Raw genomic sequence first — 21,809 nt, 5'->3', positions numbered from 1 at the left:
CATCAACTTAAGATAGAGTGCTAGAAGCATAAGGTGTTATATACAAACCTAATGGTAATAACAAATCAAAACCCAGTAGTAGATATGAAAAAAATAAAGAGAAGGGAATCTACATGTATCACTAAAGAAAGCCAGCAAACCATGAGAGAAGAGAGCAAGGGCAGAAAGGAATAGAGAAGAACTACAAAATCAACCATAAACAAGTAACAAAATGGCAATAAGTACATACCTATCAGTAATTACTTTGAATGTAAATGGACTAAACACTCTCATCAGAAGACCTAGAGTGACAGAATGGATAAAAAAAATAAGACCTCTCTATATGCTTCCTATAAGAGACTCATTTCAGACCTTAGTATACCTGCAGATTGCAAGTGAAGGAATGGGAAACCATTTCTCATGCAAATGAAAGTAAAAAGGGAGCCAGGGTAGCCAATACTTACATTGGACAAAATAGACTTTAAAACAAAGACGGTAACAAGAGACGAAGAAAGACAGGGTATGCTTAAAAAGGAACAATCCAACGAGAAGATAGAGCAACTGTAAATATTTAGGCACCCAACATGGGAGTACCTAAATACATACAGTAGTTAAATGCATATAAAAGAGGTAATCGATAGTAATAAGATAACAGTAGGGGACTTTAACACCCCACTTATATTTGTGGATACATCCAAACAGAAAATCAACAAGGAAATAGTGACTTCAATTAACACTGGACCAGAAGGATTTAACAGATACATTTAGAACATTCCATCCTAAAACAGAACACACATTCTTTTCAAGTGCACATTAAATAGTCTCCAGAATAGATCACATATTAGTCACAAAACAAGTCTCATCAACTGAAAATAATGATTGGGTCAACCAAGAAATGAAAGAAGAAAGAAAAAGAATACTTGGAGACCAATGAAAATGAAAACAGAACAATCCAAAATCTTTGGTATGCAGCAAAAGCAGTTCTAAGAGAGAAGTTTATAGCAAAACAGGCCTGGAGCAAGAAAAATCTCAAACAACCTAACCCTACCTAAAAGAGAAAAAGAACCGACAAAACCCAAATCCAGCAGAAGGAAGGAAAAAACAAAGATTAGAGCTGAAATAAACAAAATAGAAACTAAAGAAACGATGGAACAGATCAATGAAACCAGGAGCTGGTTCTTTGAAAAGATCAACAAAACTGATAAACCTCCAGCCAGATTTATTAAGGGAGAAAAAAAAACCAACTCAAAATCAGAAACAAAGAGGAGAAATTACCAACACCACAGAAATAAAAGACTTCTAAGAGAATAGTATGAAAAATAATATGCCAAACAAACAATATGACAACCTAGAAGAAAAGGATAAATTCCTAGAAACATACAACCTATCAAAACTGAAACGGGGGTGCCTGGGTGGCTCAGTTGATTAAGGGACCAACTTAGGCTCAGGTCATGATCTCACAGTTTGTGAGTTCAAGCCCCGCGTCGGGCTCTGTGCTGACAGCCCAGAGCCTGGAGCCTACTTTGGATTCTGTGTCTCCCCTCTCTCTACCCCTCCCCTGCTCACTCTCTGTGTCTGTCTCTCAATAATAAATAAATGTTAAAAAAAAATTTTTAAAAACTGAAACAGGAAGAAATAGAAAATTTGGAGGAATCCTGGGAAGATGGTGGCGTAGGAGGACGCTGGGCTCACCGCGCGTCCTGCTGATCACTTAGATTCCACCTACACCTGCCTAAATAACCCAGAAAACCGCCAGAAGACTAGCAGAACAGAGTCTCCAGAGCCAAGAGCAGACGAGAGGCCCACGGAAGAGGGTAGGAAGGGCGGAGAGGCGGTGCGAGCTCCACGGACTGGCGGGAGGGAGACGGGGCAGAGGGGCGGCCCGCTGGCCAAGCAGAGCCCCCGAGTCTGGCTGGCAAAAGCAGAGGGGCCGGAGGGAGTGTGTTCCGACAGCAAGCGGGACTTGACATCTGGAAGGTTATAAGCTAACAGCTCTGCTCGGAGAGCGGGAGGGCTGGAGGACAACGGGAGGGAGAGTTGTTAAGCCTCAGACGACAGAGCTCACCTTGGCGGGGAACAAAGGCGCTCGCCAGCGCCATCTCCCTCGCCCATCCCCCAGCCAAAATCCCAAAGGGAACCGGTTCCCAGAACTTACTTGCACCACGCAAACACCCAACGCTGTGCTTCTGCGGATCCATCCCTCCAGCAGGTCTGACTCTTTCCCGGTGCCGCAGGGCCCCTCCCGAAGCGGATCTCCAAAGGAAAATCGAGCTGAGCCTTCCCCTCCCGCCCCTGTGCACCTTGCCAATCCACCCCAGCTAATACACCAGATCCCCAGCACCACAAGCCTGGCAGTGTGCAAGTAGCCCAGACGGCCACACCACCCCACAGTGAATCCCGCCCCTAGGAGAGGGGAAGAGAAGGCACACACCAGTCTGACTGTGGCCCCAGCCGTGGGCTGGGGGCAGACATCAGGTCTGACTGCGTCCCTGCCCACCAACGCAAGTTATTCAAGACAGCACAGGGGAAGTGCCCCGCAGTCCCGCACCACTACAGGGACTATCCAAAATGATGAAACGGAAGAATTCCCCTCAGAAAAACGTCCAGGAAATAACAGCTAACGAACTAATCATAAATGATTTAAGCAATATAACAGAAAGTGAATTTAGAATAATAGTCATAAAATTAATCGCTGGGCTTGAAAACAGTATAAAGGAAAGCAGAGAATCTCTTGCTACAGAGATCAAGGGGCTAAGGAGCAGCCAGGAGGAGCTAAAAAATGCGATCAATGAACTGCAAAATAAAATGGAGACGACTACGGCTCGGATTGAAGAGGCAGAGGAGAGAATAGGTGAACTAGAAGATAAAATTATGGAAAAGAAGAAGCTGAGAAAAAGATAAAAAAATCCAGGAGTACGAGGGGAAAATTAGAGAACTAAGTGATGCACTAAAGAGAAATAATCTACACATAATTGGTATTCCAGAGGAGGAAGAGAGAGGGAAAGGTGCTGAAGGTGTACTTGAAGAAATAATAGCTGAGAACTTCCCGGATCTGGGGAAGGAAAAAGGCATTGAAATTCAAGAGGCACAGAGAACCTCCTTCAGACGTAACTTGAATCGATCTTCTGCACGACATATCATAGTGAAACTGGCAAAATACAAGGATAAAGAGAAAATTCTGAAAGCAGCTAGAGATAAACGTGCTCTAACATATAAAGGGAGACCTATAAGACTCGTGACTGATCTCTCTACTGAAACTTGGCAAGCCAGAAAGGAATGGCAGGAGATCTTCAATGTGATAAACAGAAAAAATATGCAGCCCAGAATCCTTTATCCAGCAAGTCTGTCATTTAGAATAGAAGGAGAGATAAAGGTCTTCCCAAACAAACAAAAACTGAAGGAATTCGTCACCACTAAACCAGCCCTACAAGAGATCCTAAGGGGGATCCTATGAGACAAAGTACCAGAGACATCGCTACAAGCATGAAACCTACGGACATCACAATGACTCTAAACTCATATCTTTCTGTAATAACACTGAATGTAAATGGACTAAATGTGCCAACCAAAAGACATAGGGTATCAGAATGGATAAAAAAACAAGACCCATCTATTTGCTGTCTACAAGAGACTCATTTTAGACCTGAGGACACCTTCAGATTGAGAGTGAAGGGATGGAGAACTATTTATCATGCCACTGGAAGTCAAAAGAAAACTGGAGTGGCCATACTTACATCAGACAAACTAGACTTTAAATCAAAGGCTGTAACAAGAGATGAAGAAGGGCATTATATAATAATCACAGGGTCTATCCATCAGGAAGAGCTAACAATTATAAATGTCTATGCGCAGAATACAGGAGCCCCCAAATATATAAAACAATTACTCACAAACATAAGCAACCTTATTGATAAGAATGTGGTAATTGCAGGGGACTTTAACACTCCACTTACAGAAATGGATAGATCATCTAGACACACGGTCAATAAAGAAACAAGGGCCCTGAATGATACATTGGATCAGATGGACTTGACAGACACATTTAGAACCCTGCATCCCAAAGCAACAGAATATACTTTCTTCTCGAGTGCACATGGAACATTCTCCAAGATAGATCACATACTGGGTCACAAAACAGCCCTTCCTAAGTATACAAGAATTGAGATCATACCATGCATACTTTCAGACCACAACGCTATGAAGCTTGGAATCAACCACAGGAAAAAGTCTGGAAAACCTCCAAAAGCATGGAGGTTAAAGAACACCCTACTAAAGAATGAGTGGGACAACCAGGCAATTAGAGAAGAAATTAAAAATATATATGGAAACAAATGAAAATGAAAATACAACAATCCAAATGCTTTGGGATGCAGCGAAGGCAGTCCTGAGAGGAAAATACATTGCAATCCAGGCCTATCTCAAGAAACAAGAAAAATCCCAAATACAAAATCTAACAGCACACCTAAAGGAAATAGAAGCAGAACAGCAAAGGCAGCCTAAACCCAGCAGAAGAAGAGAAATAATAAAGATGAGAGCAGAAATAAACAATATAGAATCTAAAAAAACTGTAGAGCAGATCAACGAAACCAAGAGTTGGTTTTTTGAAAAAATAAACAAAATTGATAAACCTCTAGCCAGGCTTCTCAAAAAGAAAAGGGAGATGACCCAAATAGATAAAATCATGAATGAAAATGGAATTATTACAACCAATCCCTCAGAGATACAAGCAATTATCAGGGAATACTATGAAAAATTATATGCCAACAAACTGGACAACCTGGAAGAAATGGACAAATTCCTAAACACCCACATGCTTCCAAAACTCAATCAGGAGGAAATAGAAAGCTTGAACAGACCCATAACCCGCAAAGAAATTGAATCAGTCATCAAAAATCTCCCAACAAATAAGAGTCCAGGACCAGATGGCTTCCCCAGGGAGTTCTACCAGACGTTTAAAGCAGAGATAATACCTATCCTTCTCAAGCTATTCCAAAAAATAGAAAGGGAAGGAAAACTTCCAGACTCATTCTATGAAGCCAGTATTACTTTGATTCCTAAACCAGCCAGAGACCCAGTAAAAAAAGAGAACTACAGACCAATATCCCTGATGAATATGGATGCAAAAATTCTCAATAAGATACTAGCAAACTGAATTCAACAGCATATAAAAAGAAATATTCACCATGATCAAGTGGGATTCATTCCTGGGATGCAGGGCTGGTTCAACATTTGCAAATCAATCAATGTGATACATCACATTAATAAAAGAAAAGATAAGAACCATATGATCCTGTCAATCAATGCAGAAAAGGCCTTTGATAAAATTCAGCAACGTTTCTTAGTAAAAACCCTCGAGAAAGTCGGGATAAAGGAACATACCTAAAGATCATAAAAGCCATTTATGAAAAAGCCTACAGCTAACATCATCCTCAACGGGGAAAAACTGAGAGCTTTTCCCCTGAGATCAGGAACACGACAGGGATGTCCACTCTCACCGCTGTTGTTTAACATAGTGTTGGAAGTTCTAGCATCAGCAATCCAACAACAAAAGGAAATCAAAGGCATCACAATTGGCAAAGATGAAGTCAAGCTTTCCCTTTTTGCAGATGACATGATATTATACATGGAAAATCCGATAGACTCCACCAAAAGTCTGCTAGAACTGATACATGAATTTAGCAAAGTTGCAGGATACAAAATCAACGTACAGAAATCAGTTGCATTCTTATACACTAATAATGAAGGAACAGAAAGACAAAGAAATTGATCCCATTCACAATTGCACCAAGAAGCATAAAATACCTAGGGATAAATCTTAACCAAAGATGTAAAAGATCTGTATGCTGAAAACTATAGAAAGCTTATGAAGGAAATTGAAGAAGATATAAAGAAATGGAAAAACATTCCGTGCTCATGGTTTGGAAGAATAAACATTGTTAAAATGTCAATACTACCCAAAGCTATCTACACATTCGATGCAATGCCAGTCAAAATTGCAGCAGCATTCTTCTCGAAACTAGAACAAGCAATCCTCTAAAATTCATATGGAACCACAAAAGGCCCTGAATAGCCAAAGTAATTTTGAAGAAGACCAAAGCAGGAGGCATCACAATCCCAGACTTTAGCCTCTACTACAAAGCTGTAATCATCAAGACAGCATGGTATTGGCACAAAAACAGACATATAGACCAATGGAATAGAATAGAAACCCCAGAACTAGACCCACAAACGTATGGCCAACTAATCTTTGACAAAGCAGGAAAGAACATCCAATGGAAAAAAGACAGTCTCTTTAACAAATGGTGCTGGGAGAACTGGACAGCAACATGCAGAAGGTTGAAACTAGACCACTTTCTCACACCATTCACAAAAATAAACTCAAAATGGATAAAGGACCTGAATGTGAGACAGGAAACCATCAAAACCCTAGAGGAGAAAGCAGGAAAAGACCTCTCTGACCTCAGCCGTAGCAATTTCTTACTTGACACATCCCCAAAGGCAAGGGAATTAAAAGCAAAAATGAACTACTGGGACCTTATGAAGATAAAAAGCTTCTGCACAGCAAAGGAAACAACCAACAAAACTGAAAGGCAACCAATGGAATGGGAAAAGATATTTGCAAATGACATATCGGACAAAGGGCTAGTATCCAAAATCTATAAAGAGCTCACCAAACTCCACACCCAAAAAACAAATAATCCAGTGAAGAATTGGGCAGAAAACATGAATAGACACTTCTCTAAAGAAGACATCCGGATGGCCAACAGGCACATGAAAAGATGCTCAACGTTGCTCCTCATCAGGGAAATACAAATCAAAACCACACTCAGATATCACCTCACGCCAGTCAGAGTGGCCAAAATGAACAAATCAGGAGACTATAGGTGCTGGCGAGGATGTGGAGAAACGGGAACCCTCTTGCACTGTTGGTGGGAATGCAAATTGGTGCAGCCACTCTGGAAAACAGTGTGGAGGTTCCTCAAAAAATTAAAAATAGACCTACCCTATGACCCAGCAATAGCACTGCTAGGAATTTACCCAAGGGATACAGGAGTACTGATGCATAGGGGCACTTGTACCCCAATGTTTATGGCAGCACTCTCAACAATAGCCAAATTATGGAAAGAGCCTAAATGTCCATCAACTGATGAATGGATAAAGAAATTGTGGTGTATATACACAATGGAGTACTACGTGGCAATGAGAAAGCATGAAATATGGCCCTTTGTAGCACCATGGATGGAACTGGAGAGTGTGATGCTAAGTGAAATAAGCCATGCAGAGAAAGACAGATACCATATGGTTTCACTCTTATGTGGATCCTGAGAAACTTAACAGAAACCCATGGGGGAGGGGAAGGGGAAAAAAAAAAAAAAAAGAGGTTAGATTGGGAGAGAGCCAAAGCATAAGAGACTCTTAAAAACTGAGAACAAACTGAAGGTTGATGGGGGGGTGGGAGGGAGGGTAGGGTGGGTGATGGGTATTGAGGAGGGCACCTTTTGGGATGAGCACTGGGTGTTGTATGGAAACCAATTTGACAATAAACTTCAGATATTGAAAAGAAAAATATTTGGATAGACTGATTACCAGCAATGAAATGGAACCGCTTATCCAAAAATTCTCAACAAACAACAGTTTAGGATCAGATGGCTTCACAGGCGAATTCTACCAAACACTTAAAGAAGAGTTAGTATCTATTTTTCTCAAACTTTTCTAAAAAATAGAAGAGGAAAGAAAGCTTCCAAATTTGTTTTATGAGGCCAGCATTACCTTGATACCAAAACCAGATAAAGATACCACAAAAAAAGAGAACTGCAGGCCAATATCTCTGATGAATATAGATGCGATAATACTCAACAAAATATTAGCAAACCAAATCCAACAATATATTTTTTTAAGTTTATTTATTTTGAGAGAGACAGCATGAGCATGGGGGAGGGGCAGGAAGAGAGAGAATCCCAAGCAGGTTCTGTGCCCCCAACATCCATTCATAATAAAAACTTTCACCAAAGGTTTGGAGGGGATATACCTCAACATAATAAAGGCTATATATGAAAACCCCACAGCTAACATCATAATTAATGGTGAAAAATTGAGAGTTTTCCCCATAAGGTCAGGAACAAGACCAGGATGTCCATTCTTACCACTTTTATTCGACATAGGACTTGTAAGTCCTAGCCACAGCAGTGAGACAAGAAAAAGAAATAAAAGACACCCAAACTGGTAAGGAAAAAGTAAAACTTTCACTCTTTGCAGATGACATGATACTATATATGGAAAACCCTAAAAGTCCACCAAAAAACTGCTAGAACTGATAAATGAATTCAGCAAGGCCATAGGATACAAAATCAATATACAGAAATCTGTTGCATTTCTATACACTAATAATGAAGGAGCAGAAGGAGAAATTAAGAAAATAATCCCATTTGCAACTGCACCCCAAAATGATAAAATACCAGGATGCCTGGCTGACTCAGTCGTTAGAGCATGTGACTCTTGATCTCAGGGTTGTAAGTTTGAGCCCAATGTTGGGTGTAGAAATTACTTAAAAATAAAATCTTAAAAAAAATACCTAGATATAAATTTAACCAAGCAGGTGAAAGACCTGTACTCTGAAAACTATAATGATGAAAGAAATTAAGGGGGCATCTGGGTAGCTCAGTCAGTTAAACATCTGACTCTTGATTTTGGCTCAGATCATGGTCTCCATGGTTCATGGAATCGAGCCCTGTGTCAGGCTCTGTGCTGATAGCATGGAGCCTGCTTGGGATTCTCTTTCTCTCTCTCTGTCCCTCCCCCATGCTCACGCACTCTCTCTCTCTCTCTCTCTCAATATAAATAAGTATGAAAGAAAAAAAATTTAGGGTGACACAAACACATGGAAAGATATTCCATACTCACAGATTGGAAGAACACATACTGTTAAAATGTCCATACTACCCTAAGTAGTCTACAGATTCAACACAATTCCTATCGCAATACCAACAGCATTTTCGCTAACCTAGAACCAAATAATAGTAAAATTTGTATGGAACCACAAAGGACCCCAAGTAGCCAAAGCAGTCTTGAAAAAGAACAAAGCTGGAGGTATCACAATCCCAGATTTCAAGATATACTACAAAGCTGTAGTAATCAAACCAGTATGGTTCTAGAACAAAAACAGACACATGGATCAATGGAATAGGATAAAGAGCTCAGAATAAACTCGTGATTATATGGCCAATTAATCTTCAACAAAAGAGGCAAGAATATGCAATGGGAAAAAGACAGTCTCTTGAACAAATGGTGTTGGGAAAACTGGACAGCTACATGCAGAAGAATGAAACTGGACCGTTTTCTTATAACCATACACAAAAATAAAGTGGATTAAGGATCTAAATGTGAAACCTGAAACTAAAAATCCTACAAGAGAGCACAGGCAGTAATTTCTCTGACATTGGCCATAACAACATTTTTCTAGATAGGCCTCCTGAGGCAAGGGAAACAAAATCAAAAATAGACTATTGGGACAGCTTCAAAATAAAAAGGTTCTGCGCAGCAAAGGAAACAACCAACAAAACTAAAAGACTCCCTATTGAATAGGAGAAGATATTTACAAATGATATATCTGATAAAGGGCTAGTATTAAAAAAATACAAAGAATACACACCTCAAGGTGTTTGGGTGGCTCAGTTGGTTAAGTGTCTGACTTTGGCTGAGGTCGTGATCTCTCAGTTTGTGAGTTCGAGCCCCGCATTGTGCTCTGTGCTGACAGCTCGGAGCCTGGAGCCTGCTTCAGATTCTGTGTCTCCCTCTCTCTCTGCCCCTCCCTGCTCACGCTCTGTCTCTGTCTCTGTCTCTCAATAATAAATAAACGTTAAAAAAAAATAATAAAAAAAAATACACATCTCAACACCAAAAAAATAATCTATTAAAAATGGTCAAAAGACAGGGGCGCCTGGGTGTCTCAGTCAGTTAAGCATCTGACTTTGGCTCAGGTCATGATTTCATAGTTTGTAAGTTCAAGCCCCACATAGGGCTGTCTTTTTTCAGTGCAGGGTCTGCTTTGGATCCTCTGTCTCCCTCTCTCTCTGCACCTCCCCCACTTTCACATGCTCTCTCTCAAAAATAAATAACATTAATAAGACTTTTTAAAAATGCACAGAAGACATGAACAGACATTTCTCCAAAGAAGAAATACAAGGGGTCAACAGACACATGAAAAGATGCTCAGTATCACTCATCATAGGGAACTGCAAATCAAAACCACAATGAGATATCATGTCACACCTGTCAGAATGACTAAAATCAAAAACACAAGAAACAACAAGTGTTGGCGAGGATGTGGAGAAAAACTAACCCTCATGCACTGTTGGTGGGAATGCAAACTGGTGCAGCCACTGTGGAAAACACTATGGAAGTTCCTCAAAAAATTAAAAACAGAATTACCATATGATCCAGTAATTCCACTACTGAGTATTTACCCAAAGAATATGAAAACAATAATTCAAAAAGATATGTGCACTCCTGTGGTTATTGCAGCATTATTTTTAATACCCAAATTATGGGAGCAGCCCAAGTGTCCATCAATAGGTGATAAAGAAGATGTGGTATATATACAATGGAATATTAGCCATAAAACAGAGTGAAAGCTTTCCATTTGCCACAACATGAACGGATCTAGAGTGTGTAATCCTAAGTGGTATCGTCAGAGAAAGACAAATATCCTACGATTTCACTTATATGTGGAATTTAAACAACAAAACAAATGAACAAAGGGGAAAAAAAGAGACCAAAAAACAGACTCTTAACTATGGAGAACAAACTGAGGGGAGGTGGGTGGGGGAATGGGTTAGTGAAGGGGATTAACAGTATACTTCTCATGATGAGCAATGAGTAATATATGGAACTATTGAGTCCCTGTATTGTACACCTGAAACTGCTGTAACAGGGTATGTTAATTACACTGGAATTTTTTTAAAAAAAGGAACTTAATGAGAGAAAGGTGGTAATGTTCACTGAATGCTTTTAAATAGGATTAATTCTATGCAGTTTTACGTATATGATTATAAAACAATTTAAATGTCATAATAAACCATGAAAGAAAATATTTTAAAAAGTTAAACATCCTGACTACATATATATATTTATATTTTATGTATGTATATTTGTTTGTTTGTTTATTTATTTATTTATTTATTTATTTATTTTTAAGGAAAGCTTTTACAGGTCAACACTGGTGCTAAAGAACAATTATTCTTTGAAGCTCCCAGAGGGAAAAAACAAACCATTCCCAGTGTGGAGGTAGGAAAATAATAGTGTTTGCAATGTTGTGAATATGACTAGGTGGTTAGAAAACTGATGCCTGACTTTTATTGTTTACATATGAAGCCTGTTCTCAAATTATTCAAATCACGGATGTTCCTTCTGTGAGTTTATTTTACTGGCCTAGACTATTAGATGAGTAGAAGAAGAGGTGCTGTATTAAGAAAAGGAATAAATACTTTTATGTCTAGCTGTGCTTCAGTTGCTTTTCTCAAAGAGAAGCAAGCAGATAGACATGCTATCTTAGGTGGGAGTATTGCATGTCTATCAAATCTTTTGGAACCCACATGCCTAAGATGTTTGGCAAACTTAAAGAAAAAGAAAAAAGGAAAAGAATGTGTTTGGCTTTTTTTCTTCAATGATCTTTTTTTTTTTTTTAAGTTTATTTATTTATTTTGAGAGACAGCGAGAGTAGTGGAGGGGCAGAGAGAGAGAGAGAACCCCAAGCAGGCTTTGTGCCGTCAGCATGGAGCTAGTCTTGATCCCACGAATGGTGATATCATGACCTGAGCTGAAACCAAGACCAGATGCTAAACCAACTGAGCCACCCAGGCACCCTGTGTTTGGTTTTGTGACTGATGGTATTAGCATAATTTTTTGACAAGGCTGAAGAAGAGAGGCTAAACACATTTAATATTAAAGTGGCTTAATAAAGAGAAGGTCTGTCAGTAAAGTTCTTAATTTCCAGTAATGATTAATTGGAAAACATGCCTCTAAAGTATTAGAAATTTAGACATGAGGTATAAACTACTTGATTATTCTAAGAGCAGAAACTGTCTTATTATCACTGAATTCTCAGCATGTAAAACATACAGGTGTATAATAAGTACATGTTGAATAATGTTATGTTAAAATTTTTCTACAGGGACTAGTGGCCTTGGGAAGCTACAAAAAAAAGAAAACTAATAATTTAACTATTTTTATTAAAATTTTAATTTTACTTGTGACATATGTAATTATAAAGAAACATTCAGATTTTTGTTGTTAATTTTTAAGGTTTAGATATTACAAAGTTACAGCCTTTTTTTCCTTTTTAGGTAGAAAAAATTTGTTGGGCATCATGGACAAGTGTGCTTGGTTTATGCTGTGAGGGAATTTGGCCAGTAATTGGAGAAGTCACAGATATAACTGCCTCTTGCCTCACCAGTGACAAAATGGTCCTAGCTACTGGGGATGATTTGGGATTTGTGAAGTTATTTAGATATCCTGCTAAAGTATGTGTTTTTCTTTAACTCCCATAATGATCTTAATTATAAAAATGGTTAAGGTCGTGTGCTTTCATAGTATTTCATTGTTGTAATGAGTATTACATATGTAATATGAAAAGTTTAGAATCCTATTTTTGACATCATATTTATAGCTTTAAAAAAAATGTTTACTTATGAGGTGCCTGGGTGGCTCAGTCGGTTGAGCATCAGACTTCGGCTCAGGTCATGATCCCATGGCTGACGAGTTTGAGCCCCGCGTCGGGTGCTATGCTGACAGCTCAGAGCCTGGAGCCTGCTTCAGGTTCTGTGTCTCCGTCTCTCTCTGCCCCTCCCTGCTCATGCTGTGTCTCTCACTGTCTCAAAAATAAATATAAACATTTAAAAAATTATTTAAAAAAATGTTTACTTATTTTGGGAAAGAGAGTGCACACACATTTGAGTTGGGGAAGGGCAGAGAGAGAGAGAACCCCAAGCAGGCTCTATGCTGTCAGTGCAGAGCCCGACCTGGGGCTCGATCCCATAAACCCTGGGATCATGGCCTGAGCCAAAATCAAGAGTTGGATGCTTAACCTACTGAGTCCACCCAGGCACTTGTATAGCTTTTACTTAGAATTAGTATTATAATTTATGATTTCGTGCCTTAAGTTATATTGTACAGTGTTTCTCAATATCGAGTAAATAAATATCCCTTTTAGAAGAAACATTTCTTTTATCCGTAATATTAAATAATTTTAGTATTCTTTTGGTTAAATATATACCATTAACAGTAAATACAAACTATATTTATAGCTTTAAAGTTCAAAATGTTTTAACTATTAGATACAAAATACTATAAAATACCTATAAAATTAAAATAGACCTGATTCAATGTAATGAATGATGTTATGTTGCTAAAACTAGATTGTACAGAACCTTTGGAGTGCTATATGCCAGTGCTGTGTGAAGATTGAATTCTCTTATTGCTTTCTCCTTTTTTCAAACTACTGGCAAACATTAGGCTTTCACTTGGCACAAAAATAAAATTCATATATCAAGTCCAGATGCATTAATTCTTAATTGTTACTAATTCAGATACACATTTGGCCCTTGAACAACGTGGGGGTTGGGGTGCCAACCCCCATACAGTCAAAAATCCACATACAACCTTTGACTCCCCCAAATCTTTACTAATCGCCTGCTGTTGACTTGAGGCCTTACTGATAGCATAAAGTCAATTAACACATATTTTGTATGTTATATGTATTATATACTATATTCTTACAATAAAGTAAGCCAGAGAAAAGAAAATGTTATTACAAAAATAATAAGGAAGAGAAAACATTTACAGGACTGTACTGTGTTTATTGAAAAGTATTTGCATATAAGTGGCTCTATGCACTTCAAACCCATGTTGTTCAAGGATCACTTATATACTATAACCTGGCAACAGCATGAACATAAACATAAATTTGAAATAGGGCACTGAAATCTTATGATATTGGTGGTCTTAAGTAACTGCTCATGTTAATATAATAAGGCATTTATTGGTCAGAAACTTCACTTCTAGCATTCTAGATGGTATAGATGCCTTAAGAATAGGTTCTAGGATAATCATCTATGGATTCCTGCTTCACTTCTGTATAACAAGAACCACAAAATCTTAGAGAAAGTATCTTCTTGCAGTGTTTCGGTGACAGATCCCCCTCTTCTATTTGAGCTAGCATTTATTAGGAGTCTTTTCCAAAGAATTCACTGTTTTAGCTATCACTATATTTTAAGACATTTATTATTTTAATACCTTTGAAAAGATGTCCATCTAAAACTTGCTTATAATACATTGATCTGAAATTTACTTACTTAATTTGTTAGCGTTAAAAAGTTGTCAGTGTCTATTACTTTTGTTTTTCTTGATTTTTAAAATAAAAAATATATTTTTGTGGGTACTGTTTATAAACAAAAACACTAATGAATTGAGATGAAAGATATTTACATGAGTATATTCCAAAAGGGTTGATAATTACTTTTTGTTAATATGGCCATGCTGTACATAAGCATTTATATCCTTTTCAGTTGTTGTGTCTATTTCCAGCAATAATATGTCTGCAGAGCCATTTTTTTGAACAGATATGTACTTTTCCATAGACATCTACTGTAGTTAGCTATTACTTTATTGAACATTTAAGGTATTTAAGTTTTTTCACTGCTGTGGGTACTGTGGTAAAAATTTTTTGCACACGTAGAATTTTCTTAGCATAGACCCCTAGAAGTGGGGGGATTGGTGAGTCAAAGGTCAGGACATTCTTATGCTTTTAATGCACAATACCAAGTTGATTTTCAAAACAGTTGTGCCCGTAGTACTAACAATGTGTGGGACTACTAGTTTTATCCTGTTGTCAACAGGTTTGGAAATTGTCATTTTTTATTCTAGTGAATTTCAGTATTTTCTGTTTGTTTTTTTTTACAAGATGACTTTGTGATGATTAATTTCCAATCATATATTAAGAAATAAATTCAAAATTATAACTGACCATTTTCAAGTAATAACATTTTTGTTTTCATCTTTAGGGAAAATTTGGAAAGTTTAAGAGGTATGTGGCCCATAGTACACATGTCACAAATGTTCGCTGGACCTATGATGACAGCATGTTGGTTACCTTAGGAGGTGCAGATATGTCTTTAATGGTTTGGACAAATGAAATGGAGGGCTATCGAGAAAAAAGACCTTGTGATAGTGAAGAATCTGATACAGATTCTGAAGAAGATGGGGGTATGTCATCTTTAAATATTTTAACAAAAGCATAGAAACAATTTAGCACCACGGATTAAACTACAGCGGTTAAACAAGTAATAACAATGTTAGAATAATTGTGGTTTTAGTCTTTGTCATCTGTTTAACACCAAAATTGATTGTATGACTCAAAAATAACATGCTGGCATGTATTGATGGCTTAAATCTATTCTTTATCTACAAATGTATGATAATGCTACTTCAAGTAAGTACTAAAGTAAATTTTGTAGTATTGAACTTAGTATTTTCAAATGATTTTCGTCTTTTCCTGATATACAAATAAGACCAGCTCATTATAGAAAAGTTAGAAAATACATTTTGCAACAAAAAATAAACACAGTATCCATAATTTGACCACTCAGAGGTAACTTTTGTTAATATGTTGAGGCATTCTGTTTTTTAACAAAAATGATATTCTGTTGAATTTATGTTTTGTAGGCTAATATTATTTCTTAGTAATATTTCAAAAACATTTGTCACGTATCATTAAAAATTCTACATCATTTTTATTGGCTGTATATTATTTCATAATTTGACTATAACACAGTTTATTTAACTTATTTTATACTGTTGAACATCCTTGAATCCAATGTATAAGATCATAATAGAGCTCCTCAGTTGTAACTTAGAGAATAATTCTTATGTTTTGATGGCAGGTTATGACAGTGATGTTACAAGAGAGAATGAAATCAGTTACACCATTAGAGCCTTATCAACAAATATTCGCCCAATGTTTGGAGTCAAGCCTCATTTGCAACAGAAGGAACCCTCAGTTGATGAGAGGTAACAGTCAAATTTAAAACTAGATGAAGAAAAATATATTGGTTTTGAAAATTGAATTTAGGGGCACCTGGGTGGCTCAAATGGTTGAACTTCCAACTTTGGCTCAGGTCATGATCTCACGGCTCATGAGCTCAAGTCCCGCGTCAGGCTCTGCTGACAGCTCAGAGCCTGGAGCCTGCTTCGGATTCTGGGTCTCCCTCTCTCTCTCTGCCCCTCCTCTGCTCACGCTCTGTCTCTCTCTGTCTCTCAAAAATAAATAAACATTAAAAAAATTTGTAAAAAATTGAATTTACTGTTTGAATTTTTGCAAAAACTAAGTTAACAGTGGTACTCTTGCATTTTACAGCTCCCAGCACCTCTTAGAAAATATATTTGTTCTTAAATACTTTTTAGTGATGTCACTGTCTCTTGCCAATAGTGTAGGGAATATATAAAGTCTATATGATTAAAAGAATATTATTTGCTAACTTCTATTAATATATGTGAGGGGATTGTAGGAGATAATAAAAATTGAATCCAATACCAAGTATGTTTTAGGAAGCACATGAGCAGAGGTAGGATTAAAGTTTGAAAAGGCGTTTTTATCCATGCATCTTTAATCAAGCATAGAAAATCATTATTTAAAAATTTTTTTCTGGGGTATCTGGGTGGCTCAGTCAATTAAGCATAAGCATCTGACTTCAGCTCAAGTCATGATCTCGCGGTTTGTGCTGACAGCTCAGAGCCTGGAGCCTGCTTCAGATTCTGTGTCTCCCTCTCTCTCTGCCCCTCCCCGGCTTGTGCTCTGTCTGTCTCTGTCTCAAAAATAAACATTACAAAAATTTTTTAGTGTTAAAAAAAAAAATTAAAAAATTTCCAGAAGGCAAGTGGAAGTAGCGTCCCATTAGAGAATGGGAATTACTGGTCTTTGTCTGGAAGCAGCAAACCAAAAATAAAGGCTGTGCACACAGCAATTTTATGAGGAGAGAGAATTTTTTAATAAAGTCTCTGAGTTAGAGGACAGGTCAAGAGAGGGACTGTGAACATAATAATCATTAGGGAATATGGAGAACTGTGAAGAGTTATATGGATCAACGAATGACATGGATTTCAAAAGTGAAGTTTTTAAGAAATGATAAAGGAAAAATTATCCAGAAACTGCAGTGAGGAACCAAGGAGGAGTAGGAGGTGGGAACAGCAGTGTCGTCTTCTGTCGAAAACTGTGTTGAGGAAAACTGTTATGAGAAGTTGGTAAGAATGTTTGAGGGAGAAGTTAAAATGACAAGGGAGTTCACTCACATTGGACAGAATTTGTAGAAAATTCGAGTAAATGTCTAGTCAGTGAGGGTAGTGCTGAAGGCCCCTGGGGCTCAGCTGGATAGAAATGACCAGAAAGCATTGGCAGAAGGGTTTGAGCTTGCACTGCAGCTGATGTTCAGGGAGAAGGATGGGAGGATGAGGGGCATGTTACTGATGGAGAGGGAGGAGCTAGAGATCTCTGAACTGACGAGCCGCAAAGTTCCCGCGGAAGTTCTTGGGAGGTGTTCAGTCATGCCTCCACAGCAGCTTTTCCAGGTGCCCATTTGCTGATGAATTCTCAGATAATTGCATTGGCGTCCCTTATGGATGGGGGACAACATGGTGAGTATCCATTTTGTCATCACATATAAAGAGGCACAGTATTAAATTAGAGATAGGTTTGGGGCTTCTGGGTGACTGAGTTGGTTGAGTGTCCGACTTTGGCTCAGGTCATGATCTCATGGTTCATGTGTTCGAACCCCTGATGGAGCTCTGTGCTGACAGCTGGGAGCCTGGAACCTGCTTCATATTCTGTGTCTCCCTCCCTCCCTGCACCTCCCTCGCTCGTGCTCTGTCTCTCTCAAAAATAAATAAACATTAAAATTTTTTTAAAAAATCACTAACTTATAAAGTATTTAAAAAAATTTTTTTAATGTTTTTATTTACTTTTGAGACAGAGAGAGACAGAGCATGAGCAAGGGAGGGGCAGAAAGAGAGGGAGACAGAATCTGAAGCAGGCTCTAGGCTCTGAGCTGTCAGCACAGAGCCTGATGCGGGGCTCAAACCCACAGACTGGACTGTGAGATCCTGACCTGAGCTGAAGTTGGATGCTTAACCGACTGAGCCACCCAGGCACCCCTAGAGTATTTTATAAAATGAAAAATAATGTATATAAAGAATTTAGGTAGTAAGTCTTCACCACCCCTCCCTGGGAATGAAATATAGAATCACCTGAGGAAGATACCTGGTTAGTACTAAAACACTCCCTGAAACTAAATATCCACAAAGCAATGAACAATGCCTGTATAATCCATTAATTAGAGAAATACATAGAATTGTGCAAATGTAGATGTTCCTAATGAGGATTTGTGCAGTACAGTGTTTAATATTTCTGAAATTATATTTTACAGGTAATGAAAAGTAAAGAGTGTACTATAAGGAGGAAGGAACTCTAGACCTTCCCATAAATCTTTTTTATTTATTATATTGATTTTTAGTAAAAATACTATCATTTATCAGATAAATTAGGTATATTAGAAAATGTGACCTAATTTTAATGATGTAGCCCATCGTTCATGGTAAAACACTTAAAATTTCTCCTTTATTAATAAAGTGACCCAAGTTCTGACAGATGTAAGGATTTTACTGCTCATGAAAAATGCTTGATGGGTGCCTGGTGGCTCAGTGGGTCAAGCATCTGACTCTTGATTTTGACTGTCATAATCTCACAATTAGATCAAGCCCCGCATCAGGCTCTGCGTTGACAGTGAGGAACCTGCTTGGGATTCTTTCTCTCCCTGTCTCTCTCTCTCTCTGTCCCTCCCCTGTTCACGCTGTCTCTCAAAATAAATATACTTTTTAAAAAATGAAAAAAAAAAATTGACACTTCATAATCTTTGCTGTTAGCTTTTTCCTTTTACAGCTAAATTTTTCAAAATTATTTTTGAATTGTTTTGCATTTGTTCTTAGTTTGTTTTATAATTTCAACTCTGAATTCTTTTGAAAATGCCAAGGCCAAAGACAGAAATGACTCCTAGTTAGGAGCCTTCGTTTTCATAAAATGAGAGAATCAAAGGAGAAAAAAGGAAGACATTTCTTTTGCCAATTTTGTATATATTTGTGAGATAATGTCTATATAATTGTTTTTGTATTTTAAATAAAATATATTATTGTTATCAAATAAGAAACAAAACATTTAACTATAAACAGTTAAAACAAATACTTGTCAAATATCCACTTAAGAAAATGTTTCTGATGACAGTTGATAACTACTCTACTTGGTCCATACTTTTACAGGGCCTTTTTTCCTAAATAACTTTAATAATTTTATGTTTTACTTTTTGTAGCAAATCTTGTATATTTAAAGTAGTCATCAGTCAAATTTTCAATATTTTTTAATAAAAATGTTCCAAACAGTGTAGCATACAATTTAGGCATTTTTTTGTTTCTTTAGAATTGTATTGATGTTTCCTTTCTTCTGTTTACTTAACTGCTACCTTTTAACCATCAGTTTCCATCAATTATTCATCATCAGTGTTTCTTTTTTTCCTCTTGCTCCTTTCAAAGGCAGGGGGTAGTAAGGTAAGTGTTTTATTAAATAAAATATTATATTCCATTATTTATTCTTTGTTCTGTTTTGATCTTTATAGTATTTTCAGGTATTGATTTTTTTTCCCTATAAAACATTGAACTACATTTGTCAAGAAAATTATAAAGTGAAATAAATCCTACAGAAAAATTGCTTTGTATGTGTAGTATGTGGGTGTTGCTGAGGTTCTTCTTGATGGTCATTTGGTTTTACACATGACTATTCACAAAGTGCAGATAGTTTGTTTCTCTGTAAGTGTCAGAGGCTCATAAAAATAGTTAACCACACATATTTATCAGTGACAAACTATTCAATTTATAGACCTGTTAGTTTTGTTTAATGTATATTTATACATTCATTTAAAAATATTAACATAGGGCAGTGATGATATCTGTATGTTTAATAAAATGGTATGTGCACAAAAGGACTCTCTGGAACACTTTTACAACTCCCTTTTAGTGAGATGAAAATGTCTTCAGGCAGTTTCTGAAACAGGACTGTGTGGAAAAAACCAGTCTATTTTAGAAGCAAAAAAAGGTACCATTAGGAAAATGCTGGGAGATAAGGATGAAAAAAATAGATTTGAGACCAGATTGTGCAGAAACTCAGGTATTAGGCATTCCTTAACTTCTTTGGTAGACAGCAAAACTTCATTATTTGTTTTAAATGAGTGATGTGTGGGGGCACCTGGGTGGCTCAGTCCATTGAATGTCTGACTCTTGATTTTGGCTCAGGTCACAGTCCTAGGGTCATAAGATCGAGCCCTGCATCAGGCTCCACACTAACCATGGAGCCTACTTAAGAGTCAGCCTCCCTCTCTCCCTCCCTCCCCCTCCCCCCTTCTCTCCCCCCCTCTCTCCCCCCTCCTCTCCCCCCCTCTCTCCCCCCTCCTCTCCCCCCCTCTCTCCCCCCTCCTCTCCCCCCCTCTCTCCCCCCTCCTCTCCCCCCCTCTCTCCCCCCTCCTCTCCCCCCCTCTCTCCCCCCTCCTCTCCCCCCCTCTCTCCCCCCTCCTCTCCCCCCCTCTCTCCCCCCTCCTCTCCCCCCCTCTCTCCCCCCCTCTCTCCCCCCTCCTCTGCCCTTCTCCCCAACTCAGGCTCTCTCTCCCCTGCTCATGCTCTCTCTAATTAAAAAAAAAAAACGTGAGGGCAAAGATAGAAGTCTAGAGTGTGATGTAACTTCTACAAAGCCCCACACTATCTTAGCAGAAATAAAACATTCAGATCTAGCCTCAGATCTGAAGTAACTTATTCAGGACTGATCTCTGCATTTTAAAGGGACGCTGACAGTTTACAGTGGAAGTTACTTGTTTCAAAACAAAGCTAAGTGGAGATACAGTTGTTGTCTTGGGTGTTAATGGAAGGGAGAAGTGACCTTCCTTTCATGAGCAGTTTCCATGCAGAGTTTAGATGACCGTTTGTTTGTCATCGGTGCTACAAAGAGATATTCTAGACATGTGAAGACTCCCTGGTTTCAGTAGGAGGATGGATGAGATGACTTTTGTGATCTCTTTCAGTTCTGTTTTGGTGATCATATTATTAAAGGGATTTTTTTTTTTAAGTTATCTCCTTTACTAGAAAAAGCCTAAATCTAGCATGATCTTGAGTAACTCACATTGCCCGCTGGTTTGGACTGGCTGACTGGGACACCCCCTTGGGTCAGGAGGACCTACTTCACCTCCTTAGACAATTTCCTTAATAGCTCCCCAGTGCTACCAGCCTTTTAAGTTGGTTAACATTTTAGTGCCCATTCTTAAGAATAAAAATAAGCATTAGTGTTTTGTTTGAAATTCAGAGTACACTGTAGAAAAATATGAATGGTAAGCTTTAATATTTACAACACAGAACATGTTCAATGCCCATTTTTCTGTTTTCACTTCCTTCTGATTTTCCTGCCATTCATGGAGTAACTGGAGCTTTTCTAATATGCAGTAATAAATAACAATAGGCCTTTAATACATGCAGTATGGTCTGCATTAAACTTGTAAAAATATTTAGTACAGAAATATTTTTACTAGTGTTTTAAATTCAAATTTGTGTTGTAATCTTTTCCCTTTTTCATCTGCTGCTGAAAAGAGGTTCCAGGTAATCCCCTCTCTTTGCTATATTTTACGAGACCTAATTATGTATTTTTATCATCTTTCATATTTACCATTAATGAGCTGTGTTGCTTGGTGTTAACAGTT

The 21,809-nt window shown here is 37.9% G+C and overlaps 1 protein-coding gene across 5 annotated transcripts in view; it reads left to right on the top strand.

Annotated features, from left to right (window-relative positions):
* Positions 1 to 21,809, top strand: part of EML5 (EMAP like 5) — a 185,567-nt gene that overhangs the window by 130,608 nt on the left and 33,150 nt on the right. For all 5 annotated transcript variants that reach the window (XM_042944025.1, XM_042944024.1, XM_042944023.1 and 2 more), the window contains 4 exons: positions 11,174 to 11,262; positions 12,321 to 12,497; positions 15,036 to 15,237; positions 15,915 to 16,041. In XM_042944025.1, coding sequence (XP_042799959.1) covers positions 11,174 to 11,262; positions 12,321 to 12,497; positions 15,036 to 15,237; positions 15,915 to 16,041 — 595 coding nt within the window. The remainder of the gene's footprint in view (positions 1 to 11,173; positions 11,263 to 12,320; positions 12,498 to 15,035; positions 15,238 to 15,914; positions 16,042 to 21,809) is intronic.

Source organism: Panthera leo, chromosome B3, assembly GCF_018350215.1.
Source record: "Panthera leo isolate Ple1 chromosome B3, P.leo_Ple1_pat1.1, whole genome shotgun sequence".
Taxonomy (NCBI): Eukaryota; Metazoa; Chordata; class Mammalia; order Carnivora; family Felidae; genus Panthera; species Panthera leo.
Note: the sequence above shows the minus strand (reverse complement) of the source record. Positions and strands in the feature narration are given on the sequence as shown.